We start from the raw sequence: 18,972 nt of genomic DNA, 5'->3' as shown, positions 1-18,972 counted from the left end.
GCTTGTGGAGAAGAATTCTACCACTATTGCTAACGAAAAGGACGATCCAAACATGAAGAACAAACAACAAGTGAACACAGAAGATGAGTTTGTATTTTACAGAAGTGATAAGTTGCCTGCATTGGAGTCAATGGACAAGGGTACTACTTCGTCTCATTTGGGTGATAGAGCAGGGCAGTCCTTCTGGGATGTGATGCCTTAAAATCATTTAACAGTTAAACAATTTGTAGTGAAAAATAATTGAAACTTTGTAGTCATCTCGGAATAGATGAGAAGTAGTTTCTTCATAGGACTGTACATAAAATGAACAGAAAGAATGAAAGTCTCTCTAGTCCCAAGGAAATCAGATCTATCAAATGCTTTTAGACTTGGAAAGATACATAGTTGCAAATTGGTCTGCATTCAATAATACATTTTGTTTATATGTTAGTTCCTACTGTGTTTTCTATGGAAACTTTAATAGCAGAAGAACTATGTTTGCTAGACAATTATAGGACTGTCCTTTAAGTTGAACTATTTTGTCATCTTTTTGACTTCATTCTCCAAAAATCATGGGAAAAAAAGAAGGGTGTTGACATAACACAGGTTAGATACTTCCTTTTTTATTCTTTTGCGTAAGGCTGCTGGAATGAGTAACAATTGTGTAAGCACATATTTTCATAGCTGAGATGTTTCATACTGCTCAGCTGATGCCAACAGTAATATTTATAAACACAATCACATTTTCATCTAATACTTTTTCAACAGTCATAAACGAGCTTGTTGTCAATATTAGTGACTACTTGAAGGCATATCTGGTATTTTCAGATCACTGTCAACACATGGAAAGAGAATTTATGTGAAACAAGCTGTTCAAAAGAAAAACTATGAAGAATCATATAATCTAACAGCTAGCAGCAGACTTAACATGGTTGTATCATGCCTTCTTCTTTTTGGACTTGAGCATCACATATCCAGTAAACATGCTCAACAAGCAGATGAGTGCCATTCCAACAAATACGGGAATAAGAATTGCATACTCTTGAGGTAGAAAATATTTGTGCACAAAATGATCAGTATCAACCAATGGCTGAAAGACAAAAAGCATATATCAACCCCCCATATGATAACAAAAGGTCTTAAAGGTCACTACATCTTGTAAGACAGGGAAAAAAAAGAACTGACCAGAATGATGACCCAGAAGGTATAATATGTGAAAATTGACAAGCTAGTAACTGTCAAAAGCAGTCCAATCGTTCTGTCAGCTAATTCCATAGTGACGCTTTCACTTGTGCAAACTGTAAATGAGTAATGCCACATTAAATTACAAACAAAAATCACTGCCCTTTGGTTAGCAGTTTGTGAATGAATCACCAAAGAAATGAAAGCAGGAAAAGCAAACATAGAAAAGGAGAAAGGGAATGCACATTGTGCACTTGAAAGAATGCAACACACATGATCAAAAGCTATGTACCACTCAAGCCAAGACAATGGCATCCATTCTTTCACAAGAACAGAACTGTAAGCTCAACACAGTTACTGAATAATTGAATATACCTCCGATTGAGCCGTTTAGAAGACCAGCAGTATACGGTTCAAGTATAAAAAAAAAATTATATCCTAGTACCAAAGAATACATTTCCCAACGAGAACACTACTATTCCACTATATGTTTGGCTACCTTATGTCTCCCAACTATTTATCTGGTTTTATTGCACAGTCTATGACTTAATTACTCTTGGCATCTATAGAATCATCTACCCATATATATTCCTACGAAAACTGCCAAAAGCTCATAGAAAGCCTCTGTCCAGGCCACACAAATATTTTAAACAGAGAAGAGGAGAGGAAATGACATTTTAATAACAAAACGTTCCCAAGAAATCCAAATCCAGAAAGAAGCATATCAGCTACTGGAAAAAGGATAGAATGGAGGAACCCAGCAGATAGTAGACCAAGCTACATTTTCTCAGAATGTATGGTCGTCCACCAAAGTGCACAGCTATGTTTTTATAGTGCTTCTGAAGTTAATCAAATGTCAACTAGATTTAAATAAACAACACGACAGATCACTACCTTCAGATTCCTATAAACCAAAGATTCCCTTTGAATCATCCAACAATGTAGTTCAAACAAATACCTAAAATAACTAAATCAGAACACACAAAATAACTAACTAGGATATTATATTAAAGAATTTGTGAACTAAAGCATGATGGTGCTACCTCTTAATATCAGGTGTTATTTCACTAGTGTATCATGCTAATAGATCTGTGGTTTCCTTCTGGCAGCACTTAAATCTTTATCAGTCATCTCCAAAGTCGCATATAAAGTAGTAGGATATATCCAAGCTGAATACATCGATTAACACATACACCAAAAATGTCTATGTTTTCATTTCTGATGCAAATTTTAACATAGTCAATGGACTATGCTAAAACACTAATCTAAAATCAAGTGGTAATCCTTGCCACAAGAATCTCCAAAACCACCCACAAGCTGCTACTATATTCTACTGAGCCTCAAATTTCACAGAGGCTGCTAAGATCTTCACATACGCACACATACAGACATACATATAATGGGACATTAATTTGCAAATTCTAGTCCAATCCAAACCTCATAACCACATTAACAATGTAGATGCACTGCGCGTCAATTAAAAAAACTAGTTTTCCAGAACCAACATTTGAGTAATTCATTATCTCACTAGAGAATCTCCAAAGACTTACAATTAAAACAAAAGACATATGCAATCTGATTCCAAACACCGATCATTCCATAAAGGCATAAATGAACTTCAATTCCATAATTTTCCAAGCTAAGTTAAAAAAAAAAAAAGTTCACACTTAATGGAGAAATTACCTTCAGAAAAAACTATTCGTGTTGTTAAACACTTCGGTTTTAGATCATGAAGATCGTTATAATCGATATGGATTTCTTTGTATTTCCATCAGTTCCATTTCACTATAGTTTTCTGTGGATAGATTCGGAGAGGAGGATCCTGAATAAATGGGCCAAATCAATATTTTCCTTCACATGGGCCGAAATGAAATGATCCTAGCCGCGCGGCCCGAACTTATATACTACACTATATACTTAGTAATATAATATCTAGGTACATGTTTTATTGTGTTTGAATTAGGCTTAATTCATCGGTGCTTAATTTATCGGTGATTTCTTCAATTTAGTACGAAATTTCATTTGGCACTTCAAGTGAGTGTTGTTTATTTTAGACACCTTATATATAATTTCTTTATATCGTTTTGACACTCTTTTGTCAATCAACAAAAATATATGACGGTGTGTATTACACTCACGAATAACGTGTAAAGTGGCGAATTAAATGACAATATTTGTCAAAAATAATTTGTACATAATGACTTTTGAATAAAATATAAAGTAACCAAGACCCAATGACAAGTGAATTTTTATCCAAATAATTTTCTTAAAACTAATTAAATCAATTAAGTTTTCCACATGACCCCTTCCTCTCCCCATTGTCTTCTCCAAAAATCATACCCATTTGCAGAAACACTTCCCTCCTTCCCACATTGTCTTCTCCAAAAACTTATACTCATTTGCAGAAACACCTGCCTCTCGTTTCTCCACCCCATTATCTTCTTCAAATACCTCCATCTCTTTTTTTTCTAAATCATCTGGGTACAGCTACATATTCTTCCTTTTTTTTAGGGTATTCTAATAAAAAAATTAATGATATATTAAATCTTTTTTCCCTAAAACTCTCTCTATATATTGCTTAGGCCCTATAAAGATGCATTAGAGGGTTGATAGGCGTCGCTTTTGCGACTATTCGCACCGCATCGGATAAGAAAGAGATGGATACTGATCTTCTAGTTATATGAATTCTCTAGTCTCTAGTTATTTCATTTTTTTTTTCTTTTTTTACTTTAATTACCAGGTTTATGGTTCATCAAAAAATTAAACTTACTCCTTTTTAAATATTAAATTCTTTTAAGAAAGAATCTTATAAATAGTTTTAATATTTAATCTTGAAATGAGCCTATTTCTAAATTTCTAAAATAGTTTCCATCATTTTTCATCATTTTACTATATAACTTTGCAAAAATGGTGGCTGAAAATGGAAAAGAAGAAGAAAGTAATAATTAAAAAATTGACTAAATAGGTTTTTCACGCGCGCTCAACAAGTGTATTACACTCACTAAGCCATGTTAGCAAAAAGTTTCAAAATGACACAAAAGATCTTACATGAGGTGTCTAAAATGAATATCAGTCACTTGAGGTATCTAAGTAAAATTTCATGTCAAGTTTAAGCGATCACCGATGAGTTAGACCTTTGAATTATATGCATTTGATACACTCATATGCTAATATCTCGAACACATACTGGTCAAATAAGGAATATCTATATCTAAGCTTGATCCACATATGCACTAATAACTCTTTCACTAGCCTCTCTCCCACTATCGCTCGCATCTCTTCTTGTATATTTGAATTTGAGAATATGTTTGTAATGTTGAGTCTCCCGATCATCTCTTTTCCTATATATATGTTTATTCATAATGTATATGATATATCATATAGATGTATATATTTGACTTGTCCGAAGAAATGATGCATCTAATTTAAAATGTGATACAAATTTATTTATTAGCGAGAAAATGTAAAACAATTTCAAGCATTAGTTTGTATTCTGTAAAAGATAATTAATTACCTTAGAAATTCAAAATTTGAAATAATAATTAATTTATATATTCTTAAGATTAAATAAATAATTCTTGTAATAGTTCTCAATTTTCTAAAAATATTAATAAATAAAAATATAATTTAAATAAATTCTATTTTTGAATTTATTGTGTTTGTTAATGGGAGTTGAAAATGGAGATATTATTAGTGTACTTTCTTTTTTTGTTTGTTTGTGTTCTTCAATTCCTTCCTCCATTTTCGCCCAATTTCTCTGTTTTTGGCGCAATAACTATCTAATAAAATACTCCTTCCTCAAATTTCCTCACATCTCCTTGCAAATTCCCCAAACCCCAAATTCTAGGGTTTCCATATTACTTCTCTCTGTAATCCAAATCGTTATCCGGCTTTGTCCCCTCTGATCACATACCTTTAGGTTTGGATTTCTGAAATTTGGGGTGAATTTTGATCAGAATTCGAAGGAACAAGAGAAAAAAAATGAGCTTTCAAGATCTAGAATCGGGTCGATCAGTGGGTCCACGTCGGGGCTTTATGAACGGGAAGCAAGACACTACCCAAGCGGTGGCCTCAGGAATTTTCCAGATCAACACCGCCGTCTCCACATTTCAGAGGCTGGTTAACACCCTAGGTACACCTAAGGACACCCCTGAGCTACGCGACAAGCTGTGAGTTATTCCGATATTTTGTTAATTTTTTAATATTTATTCCATAATTTTGATAGTTTAAGAATTCTTTGCAATCTGTACGTGAACAAAGCTAGAACTGATGCTTATGCCGTTGTTGACATTCAGCTGGTTCTTGTGGTTTAAAAACGGAGCATTGTCACGTCTAATGGGAGTTTTTTTATACAAAAGCTTGGCATTAATGTGTTTCAGTTGTGATCAGATTAGTCAAAATGATACATTTTTACAGCTACTATGCTGGTGATTTAGCCTCCATCGGCTAATTTGGGAACTTGCGTGTTATAGGATGAGTTTATTTATCAGCTTCAGCAGAGAGGCAGAAGTATGCTTGACAACATATAGTCTAAAATTGCTTATATGCATGCCAAATGGCAGTGTCTTATACGAAAATCTTACAAAGTAATATCTTGTATGCTTGGGAAATAGACATCCTGGAGGGAGATATTTAGAAGGAGAAGCGCAAAGAACAAACCTGGGAACCATTATAAACGAGAATGATGAACTTACTGTAAATAGAAGTGATGGATCACCTATCTTAGGTTTTCGTCAAAAAAAACAATTTGCAACTGCAGGATATACTTTTGATGATGAATGATAAAGCGTGTTTCCTGGTTTACGACTCTAAGAAGATAGTATAAAAAGAAGTTTTGAGTTGAAATGCATAGGCCCTATAGAGACTTGCATATGTAAGTGAAACATAAAAAGCATGAAGGATTCATGTTGCTCCAAAAGTGGCACATGTGCTTCATTGAAGTAAAGCGTGCAAGTTGAGTAATAGTTCTAAGCAGCACTAATGAATTTCCCTTGGTAATAATAACAATATAGTTACGTTTGTCTCTACAAAATCCCTTTACCATAGTATATTTATGATATTATTTTTTAATGAAAATGTAGAGAGTTTGTTAGTAAAGTACCAAGAATTAACCAAAAAAAGTACATCAGAAAGAGGAACATCCTCCTAAATATTGAAGTAGTACAAGAGATCTATAGTGAATCAGAATCAGATACAGGAGCTTTCCTACACCATAGGTACAGTTTTTTAAACACCTAGATTTAACCTGTTCTATGTTGTTTCTCTTGTCGTTAGAACATATATTGTTCCTCTCCATCCCAGTAAACCAGAAAATGCAAGAAGGGATAGCAATCCATCAGTGCATGTTATCCTTCGATGTAAACTGTTCATACCAGCTGCATAGGACAAGTTTTGTGCATCATGGCATGACACAGTGAACACCAAGCATGGGTAAGAAACATAGTCCAGACCTGTCTACTAAAAGCACTGTGCTGCTATTAGACGATATGAATAATTGTCTCATGCTTGCATATGTGTGTGGTGATAGTTTCTGTTCTAGCAGTCTCTTTTCAGAATATCATTTAGATAGTTGGTGAATAGGTGGATAGCCCTGCGAGGTTTACCTATCAAATGCCTTTAGCTTGAACAGGGTGAATGTACCTCGAACTTTTCCCAGGTTGAATAGAAGACTAAGATATGGGTTGGTAACAAGGAAAAGAAGCAGTGGTGGGTTAAAGCAATGTATTGATCTTTAGGGAGTTGACATTATTTGTTCAATAATATCTTAAGAAGATAATTAATACAAGTTTTGCTGTCCGATGTTTGTCAACCCAACTTAATGATGCATCAACTATTATACTGTGTTGATCAACTGAAAGGTGGCAACTTCTAATTCATATTGGGTATCATTAGATTAAAAGAATTTCAAACATGTTTCGTACTTGTGCTGATTTTCTTAACTGCAGGCACAAGACAAGGCTACATATTGGGCAATTAGTGAAAGATACTTCCACAAAACTTAAGCAAGCGAGTGAAACAGATCATCGAGTTGAAGTCAGTGTAAGATTCAAAAAGTTCTCTTCTCATTACTTTGTGTTTGTCTTGTGGGACTGCACTTTGAATATGTATGTGTGAAATATGTATTCATCTTCTCTCATCATGAATTAACTATATTCTAAAACACTCACCACCCTTGTGTCTTTCTTGAACTTCTTACATCACATTCTCTCTTTTGCCTATAACTGTAAATTCGTTCTTTTGTTCTCAGGCTAGCAAGAAAATTACAGATGCTAAACTTGCTAAAGACTTTCAAGCTGTATTGAAGGAGTTTCAAAAAGCTCAACGGCTTGCAGCTGAGAGGGAAACAGCATATACACCTTTTATTCCCCAAGCAGTTCTTCCTTCTAGGTAAGTGAGGGTATACTTCAATGGAATTTAAATGTAGTCAAATTTGAAATGTGAAGAAGTACATAAAAGAATCTTATATCTCAATAATGATCTTGCTGTTTGACATTCTCAAATAAAATTCTGTACCTTCATTTTTTCTTTTGTCACCTCTCATTTTTAGTTCATCTTCTTTTGGTGAACAGTTACACAGACGGTGAGGTAGATGTCAGTTCAGATAAAGGTCAAGAACAGCGAGCTCTCCTTGTGGAATCTAGAAGGTAAATAATCTAATAATAGAACTCTTTTATGCATACTCTTAATCATTATTGTTGTTGTGCTGAAGGTTTAATTAATTTCTACAAATTACCAGCAAGATTGTTGTCAATTCTTGATGCACAGGGAAATGAAATTGGCCTTTAAATTTGGATTCAAGGTGACTTATGGTCTACTTCAAATTAGATGGACTGGGGATTGGAATTTTTGGTGATTGACATCTGTGCAACATGGTGTAGAGTAGTGTAAATTTTCCGGAAGAGCTATCAAATATGATTTAATCAAACTAAGATTCCTTTGAAACAGTTTTTTTTAAAAAACAGACTACTCTTTTGAAAATGCACTTGGGGCAAAGTTGAGATTAATGTGATGTATTTCAACTATGATACCATTATGTCTTCTTTTATTATAGTTTTGGCTTGGTAATATTTGGTTTCTATTTTATCTTCCATGTACCTGTACTGCAGGCAAGAGGTTTTGCTTTTGGACAATGAGATTTCCTTTAATGAAGCAATCATAGAGGAACGAGAACAGGGAATACAAGAAGTACAACAACAAATAGGTGAAGTTAATGAGATCTTCAAGGATCTTGCCGTGCTTGTTCATGAGCAAGGAACCATGATTGGTAAATCACTCTCCTTCTTCATAACATTCAGGTACCAAGGGGAACACATTTTGATGTTTGCAATTGTTTCTCAGATGATATTGGTTCCAACATTGAGAATTCTCATGCTGCAACTGCACAAGGGAGATCACAACTTGCTAAAGCTGCAAAGACCCAAAGATCAAATTCATCTCTGGTAAACCTGACATGTTTCACACTTCTCATTCCTTACCTTGTAAAAGACACCTCTCATCCTTGAGACGAAATTCTGGGTTTTGCATGCAGTAGCATGAAGCCTGGCTGTTACTCCTTCCTTTCTTCCATAAGAATGGCACAATTATTTATTTGGAGCATCAAATAGTTTTTCTTTTATTATGATTTTTGCAAATAGTTCAGAAGTCTAGTCGACCAAATATAGACCAAAATCTACCGTAATTCTACAGTACCATATATGTATAACAGTATAAGTATGTAGTTTTATCATATAAAAAGTTAAGAAATATATGTCCGAGTTAACACCAATAGTTAATGTCCGCGCTCATATCTTGAACTCCGACATTCTTTTTAGGACGGAGACAGTAGTAGTTGTAGTATTTTTTGGTGCTTTACCTGATAAGGTTTCATGGACTTTTCAGGAATTCAATTGTGAACCACTGGTGGTTAGATGTAGAAAAGGAATGTAATGTACCGGACCATTTAGACAGTGGTCGACTTAGAAATATCATCATTATTTTATTATAACAAGTCAAGTGATGTAATTGCTCGAGGTTATTTGATGCATCCGAAAAATGGGGAAGAAGGAATTAGTGGTTAGGTTATGTGCTCCAAAGTTGGGGTAGAGGGAGAGGTGCAGTAATTTGAGAACATTTGAAGTACTACTATGAAATTTTTGATATGCAATCATGTAATAACTCTAATTTACATCATCCTCATCTGCAAATTCAAAATTGGTGATTCTGCTTCCCACCCACTTTGTGCGACATCATATTGCTTTTCCACCTTATTTTCCTCAAACTGAGTAATTTTTTTCTGTAGATGATCTCCTGACATATTATACTAATCGCAGACATGCTTACTCCTGGTGATTTTTGGAATCGTGCTCCTTATTGTTATTATAGTACTCGCAGCCTGATTTGAAGATTTTGAGATATAGGAAAGGATCCTAAACTCTGTTCAGCAGTTGAGAGATCTTTGTGATGCAAGTTGTTTGAAGTCTCAACCTGGTGTAATATTGTGCTGCCTCAAATCTTTGATCATAGTAAAAGAAGAGATACTGTCAAATGAACTGTTTGGGGGGAGGGGGAGTGCAGAGTTTGTGTTTAATATTGTAAATTTGGTGTTTGGGTTGCCGCGTATGTTACTGCCTTGTAATGGCACTATTACAGGTTTGTCAATAAAAATGATTCTTTGAGGCTCTTCGTTTCTACTTGCCATTTGGGCATTTCTATAGTTGATGCTGATAAAACAGTGTTTGATGTTTCATTCTTTATGTTGCTAGTGTTGAAAGCCGGTAATTTTGTCTTGTTTGTTTGCCCGTCTGAATTTTGTGGTAGGTTAGAATTTCTAGTTTTGTTCGAAGTGATCATCGAAAAGTTGCATACGAAGACTCGAAGCTTTTATTGTAGCCTGAAAAGCTTTTGAAATATATGTTTGCCTAGAAATTTTTTGTATTTACGTACAACGAAATACTTAATTGGCTTCTTAACATCAGCACCAAAGTGTAAACATTTCTTTTTATTGTTAGCTAGCGTTTGGTTTTAAATTTTTAACTATTCTTGGCAGATATTTTATTTGAGTGAAAATTTGGGTGAAATTTCATCATGTGTTTGGCCATAGGATTTGGAAAATATATTTCACCTTTTTAGAAAAATATGATTTATACTCATAAGTTTTAAAAACTATCAAAACTAACTATAAGTTTGTATTACAAGTCAATTGGATGTTCGTCTCAACAATACAAATAGTGTCCATGACACTAGAGCAATGTGGTAATTTAGAGTGAGTGCAACAAGCATCATTCCACACATCGTGAAGTAGACGAAACACATGACTTTGTTACCTTGAGCTAATTTTTCATCATTTTCATCAACAATCATATCATTATTTGATATTCAATAATATTTCATCACTATTTTTGTGTTCACGTAAAAAATTATGTAATACACGCAAACAATTACTATAGAGGGTGTTTTTGTAAAAGATAAAAGTTTGGGGTAAAATTTTAATTTTCAAAAGATCCCAAATAATGAGATTTGGCCCAAATACTAAAAAAAAATTAATATTTGAGAATTTGGAATATTTGACAAATAATGACAAATTGTATGGACAAACATTATTTGTCAATTTTTTTTCCAAATATTATTTGGGAAATCTATGGCCCAAATACTAGAAAAAACTAGTATTTGAAAATTTGAGATATCTACCAAAAATATTTACTAAATAATGGCAAATTATATGTACAAATATTATTTGCCAAATTTTTTCCCAAATGCTACAGCTGTTTCAAGTCCTCAGTTGCTTAGTAACCAGGATACTGTGCTATCTATGGTATGATTAACGAAATGAGAAGTGTTGATACAACTATTGACAACAGTTTAGATGGATTGTGCAGGACCATTTTCACAATATAATTCTGTTATTATATTCTATACTATAATTCTCAAATTATAATCTCAGTATAATTATTTCACTAAAATCAAACAATGTGTTAAAAATTATTGTAAATCTTTCAAGTGTAGATATTTGCAGCTTCAAACGGTACCTATATATATCATACTTGTGTATTTTGAAGGCTCCAGAAGAATTTATTTTAACCTAATAAATAAATAAATAAATTATTCAACCTAAAAAATAATTTTTTTTTAAAAAAGCAAAAAGATGTGGGGACCCGATATTATTCGGGGGTTTTGAACCCGACGTGAATCGAACACGCAACCTTCTGATCTGGAGTCAGACGCGCTACCATTGCGCCACGGATCCCACGTTGTTATTTGATTTACAATAGAATTAAATAAACTTACACAATGTTTTGGTGACATAACAAAAACTAATGTCCACATAATTAATGTAGCTTTATTGCAAATCGTTCTCAGAGTATACTAGATATATTGTTATTTTCGTATAACTAACATAAATTTTTGTCAATCAAAATAAGAAAAAAATCATTAACGCATTAATGGACATAATTAAATACCACATCAAGCTAATACAAAAATTTATATATTATTTTATGTGGAAAAGAACGTGATCTTTAAAAAAAGAAAAATGTGTATTAGTAAATCTGTAATGTGACAAAATGCTCTTTATGTAAATAAGTACAATTAAAGTAATCATCCGCTTATAATATTAATCGCTGAAGTAACAATTCTTTCACTTCCTATTCATCTCATATATAATCCTTTATTATAATTCTTTCTTTTTTTATTGTTGTTTTCATTATAATTCTTTCACTTCTTAAAGAAAACTAATTTTATATTGCAAATCACTTGTTCTAGAATTTACCATGTCAATCAGACAACTGATTTGATTCCCAACACCAAATTCAGTAATATTAACTCTATAATCATCTAATAAAAGAAAGTTGGTGATTTAACTAAGGTAAATACTTAATTATTGTTACTAGTTGAAAATCATAAAACTTCAAACGTATTTTTAATTAATGATATTGGATATGTCAAAGTGTAATTATGAGTATCATCCAAGTAGATAGTATCTATTTTACTTAAAACTATTTATCGGGAAATTAGAACAATTAAATGACTCACTATATTTCATTATTAGATGTATCTTATATGTGTCTAATTGTAATTCATATTTAGATGAAACATATATGACTATTCTAACTAATAATTATATCTATTAGTACGTACATGTCTCATTGTAATTCTTAATTGGATGAAACATTTGTACACGTAATTATAGTTCATGAATAAATGTATCATATATGTGTTACTTTGTAATTGAGTAACATGCATGTGTTGTAATTCATAATTTAGATGTATTATGTATGTGTTTCATTGTGATCCATGAAATACAGTTTTGCATGAATGAATCAATAGGTGGATCAGACTCAATTTGTTAATTATATTAGATAGATGACGTGTATAATCAATGTCAATATATATCAATAATATTATTAGGTGAAATATGAAATCAATATATTTGGATGAATCATTATATATTCATTGCTAAGTGAACTATGAAGTCCCCTAAAGTAATATACTACTACAAGTTTTGTATTATTGAAAAGGATATGCTAATTAGAGCAGCTCTATTGTCAAAGCCATTTCAACTAAAAACAAACTTGCTTTCATCAATGGTTCTTCTTTTGTGTCATTAGTCACTTCTCAAGAGTTTAAGGCTTCGAGTCGATGTGATGATATGATAATATCATGAATCTTTAATTCTCTTTCTAAGGATATTGTTGAATTTGTGCTTTACTCAAAAACTGTAACAGAAATATAAAAAGAGTTAGCCATGAAATTTTGGGCAATGTAATAGAGCACAACTTTATCAACTTAAAAAGAGCTTAGTGATACAACTCAAGGTGCTATTGATATTACTAGCTATATAACAAAAGTGAAAGAAGCTACGGAATAATCTTAGATGCATTCAACATTTTATTATCATTATTCATGTGCTTGCACGTAAGTCTAAAACTGCTAAATCTCACTAGGATGAGAGATTTAATACTCATGATGAATTCTCTACCTAGTATCGGGTAGGCCTAGTCTTCGCTCATTCAAGATGAGAAACAAAAAAAAAAAATTATACTCAAGAGGATCCTTTTATGATTTCTAATCAGAAGTTCTTTAGGAATCAAGAATAAACTATCTTATTTATAGATAATTTTTTTCGTCCGAAAAAAATTTCAGGCACAATTTTAATAAGCAGAAGGGAAAATTTTACACTTATTATGTTATTGAAAATTACTACAAGCTAATTATAAATCCTATTAACTCAGTCTATTTAATCTCTCTCCCAAATACAAGTAAACCCGTCCAATTTGCCCCAAGGCAATATAGAAAATAAAATTTGAAATAAGGAAGTAGCCCAAAAGGATTTAATTGACATTTTTCTTGGAACAAAGAGGGTTTATTTGAAATAATTGAAAACAATTTGGGTTTTCTTAGCACATTACAATTTTGCCTCTTCAAAACCTCATATCGCCTCCATAGAAAAGCTTCCGTTAAACCCAGACAGCAACACGAAAAAGAAGAAGAAAGAAGGAGACACATAAAGAGGAAGAAATTATGAAGATAGAAGAGGTACAATCAACAATAAAGAATCAGAGAATTGCTACTCATACTCACATTAAAGGCCTTGGTCTTGAGGTAACTTCTTCTTTTACCTCAAACCCCTCTTCGCCTCTCTGTACTTTTTTTTTTGATCTTTTAGTGGAAAATCGGGTCAATTTGTTTTTATTTGGTGTTTTGATTTGTGGGTTTTTGAGTTTTGGTGTTAAAATTTGCATAAAGCTGATATCTTTTGCTGGTTCTACCCAACCCCATTTCGTCTCCGTGTATTGTTTTGACCTTTTAGGAGTTTTTTTTTCTGGGTTAACTTGCTCTTATTTGGTGTTCGGGTTATGTTTTTTTTTTTTAGTTTTGGTGTTAAATTTGCATAAAGATGATATATTGTTTCTTTTGGAAAATTTTTGGACTCTTTGGGGAGTTTAGTACTGAGGGTGTTTAGACTTTGCTTCTATATTTCACTGAATTTGTTATCTTGTGCTGGTTCTTTAGTTACCAAATACTTTCTTGCATCTGAATTTGTTATCTTGTGCTGGTTCTTTAGTTACCAAATACTTTCTTGCATTTGATGTTTAAGTTTCGTGTATATGTGTACTTTTTTGCTAACAAATGGGTGATTAAATGTGACATTTTGTGTTATATGGTAGCCAAATGGGAGACCACTACCATTGGCAGCTGGGTTTGTAGGTCAGGCAGCAGCCAGAGAAGCTGCGGGGCTTGTGGTGGATATGATACGCGAAAAGAAAATGGCTGGGCGGGCTTTACTGCTAGCTGGTCCGCCTGGTACGGGGAAGACAGCTCTTGCTCTTGGTATATCACAAGACCTTGGAAGCAAGGTGCATTCTTTGTTCTCTTTGGTTCTTGATTTAATGCTTCTATTTTATCGTACTTATTATGTTTGAGCTTTATTTACTGCTATTGGAATGAAATGGGATCGGACGGGGTGGAATTCATATTTAGGATTCAATGATTTAAATAGCCAATTGCAACTAGTTTAGGGTGATTGATTGAACATTGATAATATGTGAGATGTTTGGGTATTTTTCTTAAAATTTTATTAGGGTTAGCAAATCCAAAATATAGCCTGTGTCATAATTGGTGGCATTGACTCCTATATTGCAGGTTCCATTTTGTCCAATGGTTGGATCCGAAGTGTATTCATCAGAAGTGAAGAAAACTGAGGTCTTAATGGAAAACTTCCGGCGAGCTATTGGTCTCCGTATGAAGGAAAATAAGGAAGTTTATGAAGGAGAGGCAAGTCCATAGTCTTTCTCATTTGTGGTTTCATTTTTGCTGGTCATTGACACAATAATTCTGCAGTGGTTAATATGTTGTGAAGTTGATCATTTTTTAATTTTCTGGTAGGTGACTGAACTATCTCCAGAAGAGGGTGAGAGTGTGACAGGTGGATATGGTAAAAGCATTAGCCATGTTATAATTGGGTTAAAAACTGTCAAAGGTACCAAACAGTTGAAGCTTGACCCCACGATATATGATGCCATAATTAAAGAGAAGGTAAGTTCTGCAACATATCTGACAGCGAAGTATCAAAACTTTTTATACGTTTAATAAACAGGATACAACAGCCTACACAATGTAGTGGGGTCTGGGAAGGGTAGTGTGTACGCAGACCTTACCCTTACCTTGGTAGGTAGAGAGGTTGTTTCCGAGAGATGCTCGGCTCAAGGATGATGAAAATCTACAATATTTCCCTCTTTCTTAACATCCGACGTGTGAAATCTAGATTGACACATATTTATCTTGATTAAATTCATTTAACTTTCATGTCATTCTTATTAATCACGCTCTAAATAGTCATTGAGGAAATTGCGTTTAGTCTTTAATTTACTTTATTATCGATATCGTATATGCTTATTATGCAAGGGAGCTTATTTTTCTCTGTTGATATCTCCTGCTTTCATTATATATGTGCAGGTAGCTGTTGGTGATGTCATTTACATTGAATCAAACAGTGGAGCAGTTAAAAGAGTGGGCAGGAGTGATGCTTTTGCCACAGAATTTGATCTTGAGGCAGAAGAGTATGTTCCACTTCCTAAAGGAGAGGTTCACAAGAAGAAGGAAATAGTCCAGGTTTGTTTCATTTTTTGATTTGCTATGGTGTGAATAAAGATTACCTTGGAATGTCTACATGTAGCTGTTTTTTGGCTCAAATAGTCAATTTGTTCTATGCTTTGGGTGCTGTAAAGATCATAGTTTGTCTTCTCGAGCTCACGCCTCATGTGAATGTTTGAAGGGTATAAAATTCTGTATATTATTTGGAGTGGTGAGGAAAGAGATTCATTAGCTAGATTTTATGATGACTGGGAATTCAGACTCCCGTAAGGATGTAATTGGAGTGGAAGTATCATAGTTCATGGCATTAACAACTTATAAAATGGTATGTTTAGAGTAGCCAAGTACCTGCTTTTAGCACAAGATCTTTTAGGAGGAAATTAGCTGCCTTATTGTAATATTTATTTAGATTTTACCTGCCATGATTGCTTGCTTGTGAGGTTTTGATCAAACTAATATGCAATTCCAAGTATCTGCATTTTTGTTCTGGACAAATGATGTCATTACTTTAATGGACTTTTGTGAGGGAAACCAGTTGCAAGTAACCTGAAAACAAAGATTTCTGTACTTAATTGCACGTGGTATTGTTTTCCTCCAGGATGTTACATTGCATGATCTTGATGCTGCAAATGCACGGCCACAAGGAGGACAAGATATATTGTCCCTTATGGGTCAAATGATGAAACCTAGGAAAACCGAGATCACTGACAAGTTGCGGCAAGAGATAAACAAGGTACTTCTGATTTATTGGTTCTAGTAGTCCTCTGGATGAATGAGTACAAATTCATGCTGGTTCTAGTGTCTATGAGATTGTGAATTTAGTATATAGCATAGTGGGTTATATGGTATTATTTCTCTGCAGGTTGTCAACCGTTATGTTGACGAAGGTGTTGCAGAGCTTGTTCCTGGTGTCTTATTTATCGATGAGGTTTGTTCTCATTCAGACAACATTCCGTTTGATAATTCATTTAACACCATTCCCTCCCCTTTGGTAACTAATTGGAGAAAACGTCTTGGGCAGGTTCATATGCTTGATATGGAATGCTTTTCATACTTGAATCGTGCCTTGGAGAGTTCACTGTCTCCAATCGTGATTTTTGCAACTAACAGAGGCATTTGTACTGTCAGGTATGAGTGTTCATGCAAAACCAAGCTTCAAAAGTTCATCAAGTTGGAAAAATTCCATTATATTGATTTCTTTATCTTGGGGCTTTTAAAAATTTGCATTTTGGCTGCATTTTTTCGTACATTGATCCATTGCATGTAGAATGAAGTGTTTAGAAATATAGGACAAATTGTCACTTCTCTATATCAAAATATTGTTACATGGGCCATGTAATTGTCGACTTTAAATTGCAAGAACATAAGAAGAATGAAAATCTGAACATAATTACTTGTTAGATTCAGTTGCTAAATACTCCCTCTGTTTCATTTGTTTCTCTTACCCTTTTTCAGTCCGTTTAAAAAATAATGCCTCTTTTCCTTTTTGACAACTCTTTAATTTCAGCCTCCGACATAGCATGTTTAAGACCAGAAGATTAAAGGGTCTCTTGGTACATTCTACATATCTTTAATTTAAGTCACAAGATTCAAAAGTTTTCTTTACTTTCTTAAACTTCTTTGTGAGAATCAAACAAACAAATTGAAAAGGAGGGAGTGCATGCTTTTGGCTTTGTAGGCGCCTTAGATGTATGTGCTGCAGATACAGGTGATGTCTGAGATTAATCAGTTGTCACTAACAAAATGTATCTCTTTGCAGAGGAACAGATATGGTTAGTCCACATGGCATTCCAGTTGACTTGTTAGATCGGTTGGTGATTGTCAGAACTGAAACTTATGGTCCAGCTGAAATGATACAGGTTCGGGCTAGCTTGTTCAACACTTTATTTGTATGGCTTATTGATTTCGACCTTAGCCGTTGCATTTTCTTGATGGATCTTTCGTTTGAGTGCTTGGCCAGATATTAGCTATACGTGCTCAGGTGGAGGGATTAGAAATAGACGAAGAGAGCCTTGCGTTTCTGGGAGAGATTGGACAACAAGCTTCCTTGAGGTTGCATTTAACTGTTGGATATATATCTCCGAAGTACAATATCAATTCATTTTAAATTAAAGTAACCGGTGTTCAATCCTTCCCTTTGTTAGGCATGCTGTTCAGCTGCTATCGCCAGCTAGTGTAGTCGCAAAAATGAATGGCCGTGACAAAATCTGCAAGGTACTTGGCTGCATCACATTCTTTATCATTTCTCTCTGTGAAAGCTCCGAATTCTATTTACTTATTAGCTATTCACTTTTCAGGCGGATCTAGACGAAGTGAGTTCATTGTACCTGGATGCAAAGTCTTCTGCAAGACTTCTTCAAGAGCAGCAAGATAGATACATCTCATGATAAATTGTACCTATAACATCAATTCTCTAGCTTTATTTTCTACGCTGCTCATATCCAATATGCATTTTGCAAGTCAATTTGTTTCATTCTAAGGTTTTCGTGTCTTCTGCAACTGATGCACTGTAGTTCTCTCATGAGATTGCAATATAACAAGGCTTCTGGAATAGGAGACTCTCCCTTCTATATTTGTATCTTCATAGTAGATCGCTCATCCTGATTCTACTTGTAGAGAGGAGGGGCATAAGTTGTACAAATCATTGACGTTTGGTTCCTTACTTCAAGACTAGGCTGAAAGGCATAGTCTCACCTTTTGGTTCAACCCTTGAACGATACACTGTTTAATAGGTTTCACGACCAATTTATGGATTACATTCTTGGGTTCGAAAAACCCGCGAATGATGCCCTGTTCTTTCTTCTCCTTAGGTACTCGAAACCATGAAGTGTTTCACACCCAAGAATCAGACCAGTGCATAGAGGTTTTAGTAAAATACTTACCTTAATGTGATGAGTTGAAGCTTAAAACTTTGGGATGCCTTGGCTAAGTGAGTTGAGGTATTTTGACCAAATATTTTGAACCTTTAATACGCCACTAATGACAACAACGTTACGTGAGTACATTCTTCAATGATTAGAAATTCAAATAGTGAAATATGCATACCTTTTGAGATTTTAAATAATTTCTCATCTCTTTCAACAATAAAAAAAATGCTCAACTTACTCGGAAGAACGGAGTAAGAAAGTATAGGGGGTTTAGTTACACCAGACCAGAAGGTTTGGTAATGATGGTACAGTTTAAAGGCGAAATTATGATTTTAAGTGATTATAATTGGGTTTTAAATCTAATATTTACACATTT

The 18,972-nt window shown here is 33.9% G+C and overlaps 3 protein-coding genes and 1 non-coding gene across 6 annotated transcripts; 2 read left to right on the top strand and 2 right to left on the bottom strand.

Moving 5' to 3' along the window:
* Nucleotides 1-633: 633 nt before the first annotated feature.
* LOC107023356 (dolichol-phosphate mannose synthase subunit 2-like) lies at nucleotides 634-3,033 on the bottom strand. Its single transcript, XM_015224027.2, has 3 exons — nucleotides 2,845-3,033; nucleotides 1,165-1,277; nucleotides 634-1,069 (listed from the first exon to the last, which is right to left on the bottom strand). The coding sequence occupies exons 2-3, from the start codon at nucleotides 1,252-1,254 to the stop codon at nucleotides 917-919; spliced, it is 243 nt and encodes an 80-aa protein (XP_015079513.1). The 5' UTR covers nucleotides 1,255-1,277; nucleotides 2,845-3,033; the 3' UTR covers nucleotides 634-916.
* Nucleotides 3,034-4,856: 1,823 nt separating this feature from the next.
* Nucleotides 4,857-9,830, top strand: LOC107021088 (syntaxin-22-like). Of its 3 annotated transcripts, none has more exons than XM_027918037.1 (7): nucleotides 4,857-5,330; nucleotides 7,107-7,200; nucleotides 7,409-7,548; nucleotides 7,731-7,805; nucleotides 8,268-8,425; nucleotides 8,500-8,600; nucleotides 9,040-9,384. In XM_027918037.1, the coding sequence occupies exons 1-7, from the start codon at nucleotides 5,143-5,145 to the stop codon at nucleotides 9,085-9,087; spliced, it is 804 nt and encodes a 267-aa protein (XP_027773838.1). In that variant the 5' UTR covers nucleotides 4,857-5,142; the 3' UTR covers nucleotides 9,088-9,384. The 3 variants fall into 3 exon arrangements, with proteins under 3 accessions (XP_027773838.1, XP_027773839.1, XP_015077167.1); XM_027918038.1 differs by lacking the exon at nucleotides 9,040-9,384 and adding an exon at nucleotides 9,440-9,830 and having other exon boundaries at nucleotides 4,858-5,330; XM_015221681.2 differs by lacking the exon at nucleotides 9,040-9,384 and adding an exon at nucleotides 9,471-9,830 and having other exon boundaries at nucleotides 4,859-5,330.
* Nucleotides 9,831-11,311: 1,481 nt separating this feature from the next.
* On the bottom strand, nucleotides 11,312-11,383 carry TRNAW-CCA. The gene has a single exon. It is a non-coding gene; the product is annotated as a tRNA-Trp (tRNA).
* Nucleotides 11,384-13,520: 2,137 nt separating this feature from the next.
* On the top strand, nucleotides 13,521-18,299 carry LOC107021169 (ruvB-like protein 1). The gene is made up of 12 exons (XM_015221776.2): nucleotides 13,521-13,737; nucleotides 14,304-14,492; nucleotides 14,779-14,910; nucleotides 15,022-15,171; nucleotides 15,592-15,747; nucleotides 16,328-16,462; nucleotides 16,592-16,657; nucleotides 16,751-16,857; nucleotides 17,489-17,588; nucleotides 17,690-17,781; nucleotides 17,874-17,943; nucleotides 18,027-18,299. The coding sequence occupies exons 1-12, from the start codon at nucleotides 13,657-13,659 to the stop codon at nucleotides 18,114-18,116; spliced, it is 1,368 nt and encodes a 455-aa protein (XP_015077262.1). The 5' UTR covers nucleotides 13,521-13,656; the 3' UTR covers nucleotides 18,117-18,299.
* Nucleotides 18,300-18,972: the final 673 nt, after the last annotated feature.

This window comes from Solanum pennellii, chromosome 6, assembly GCF_001406875.1.
Source record: "Solanum pennellii chromosome 6, SPENNV200".
Lineage (NCBI taxonomy): Eukaryota > Viridiplantae > Streptophyta > Magnoliopsida > Solanales > Solanaceae > Solanum > Solanum pennellii.
Note: the sequence above shows the minus strand (reverse complement) of the source record. Positions and strands in the feature narration are given on the sequence as shown.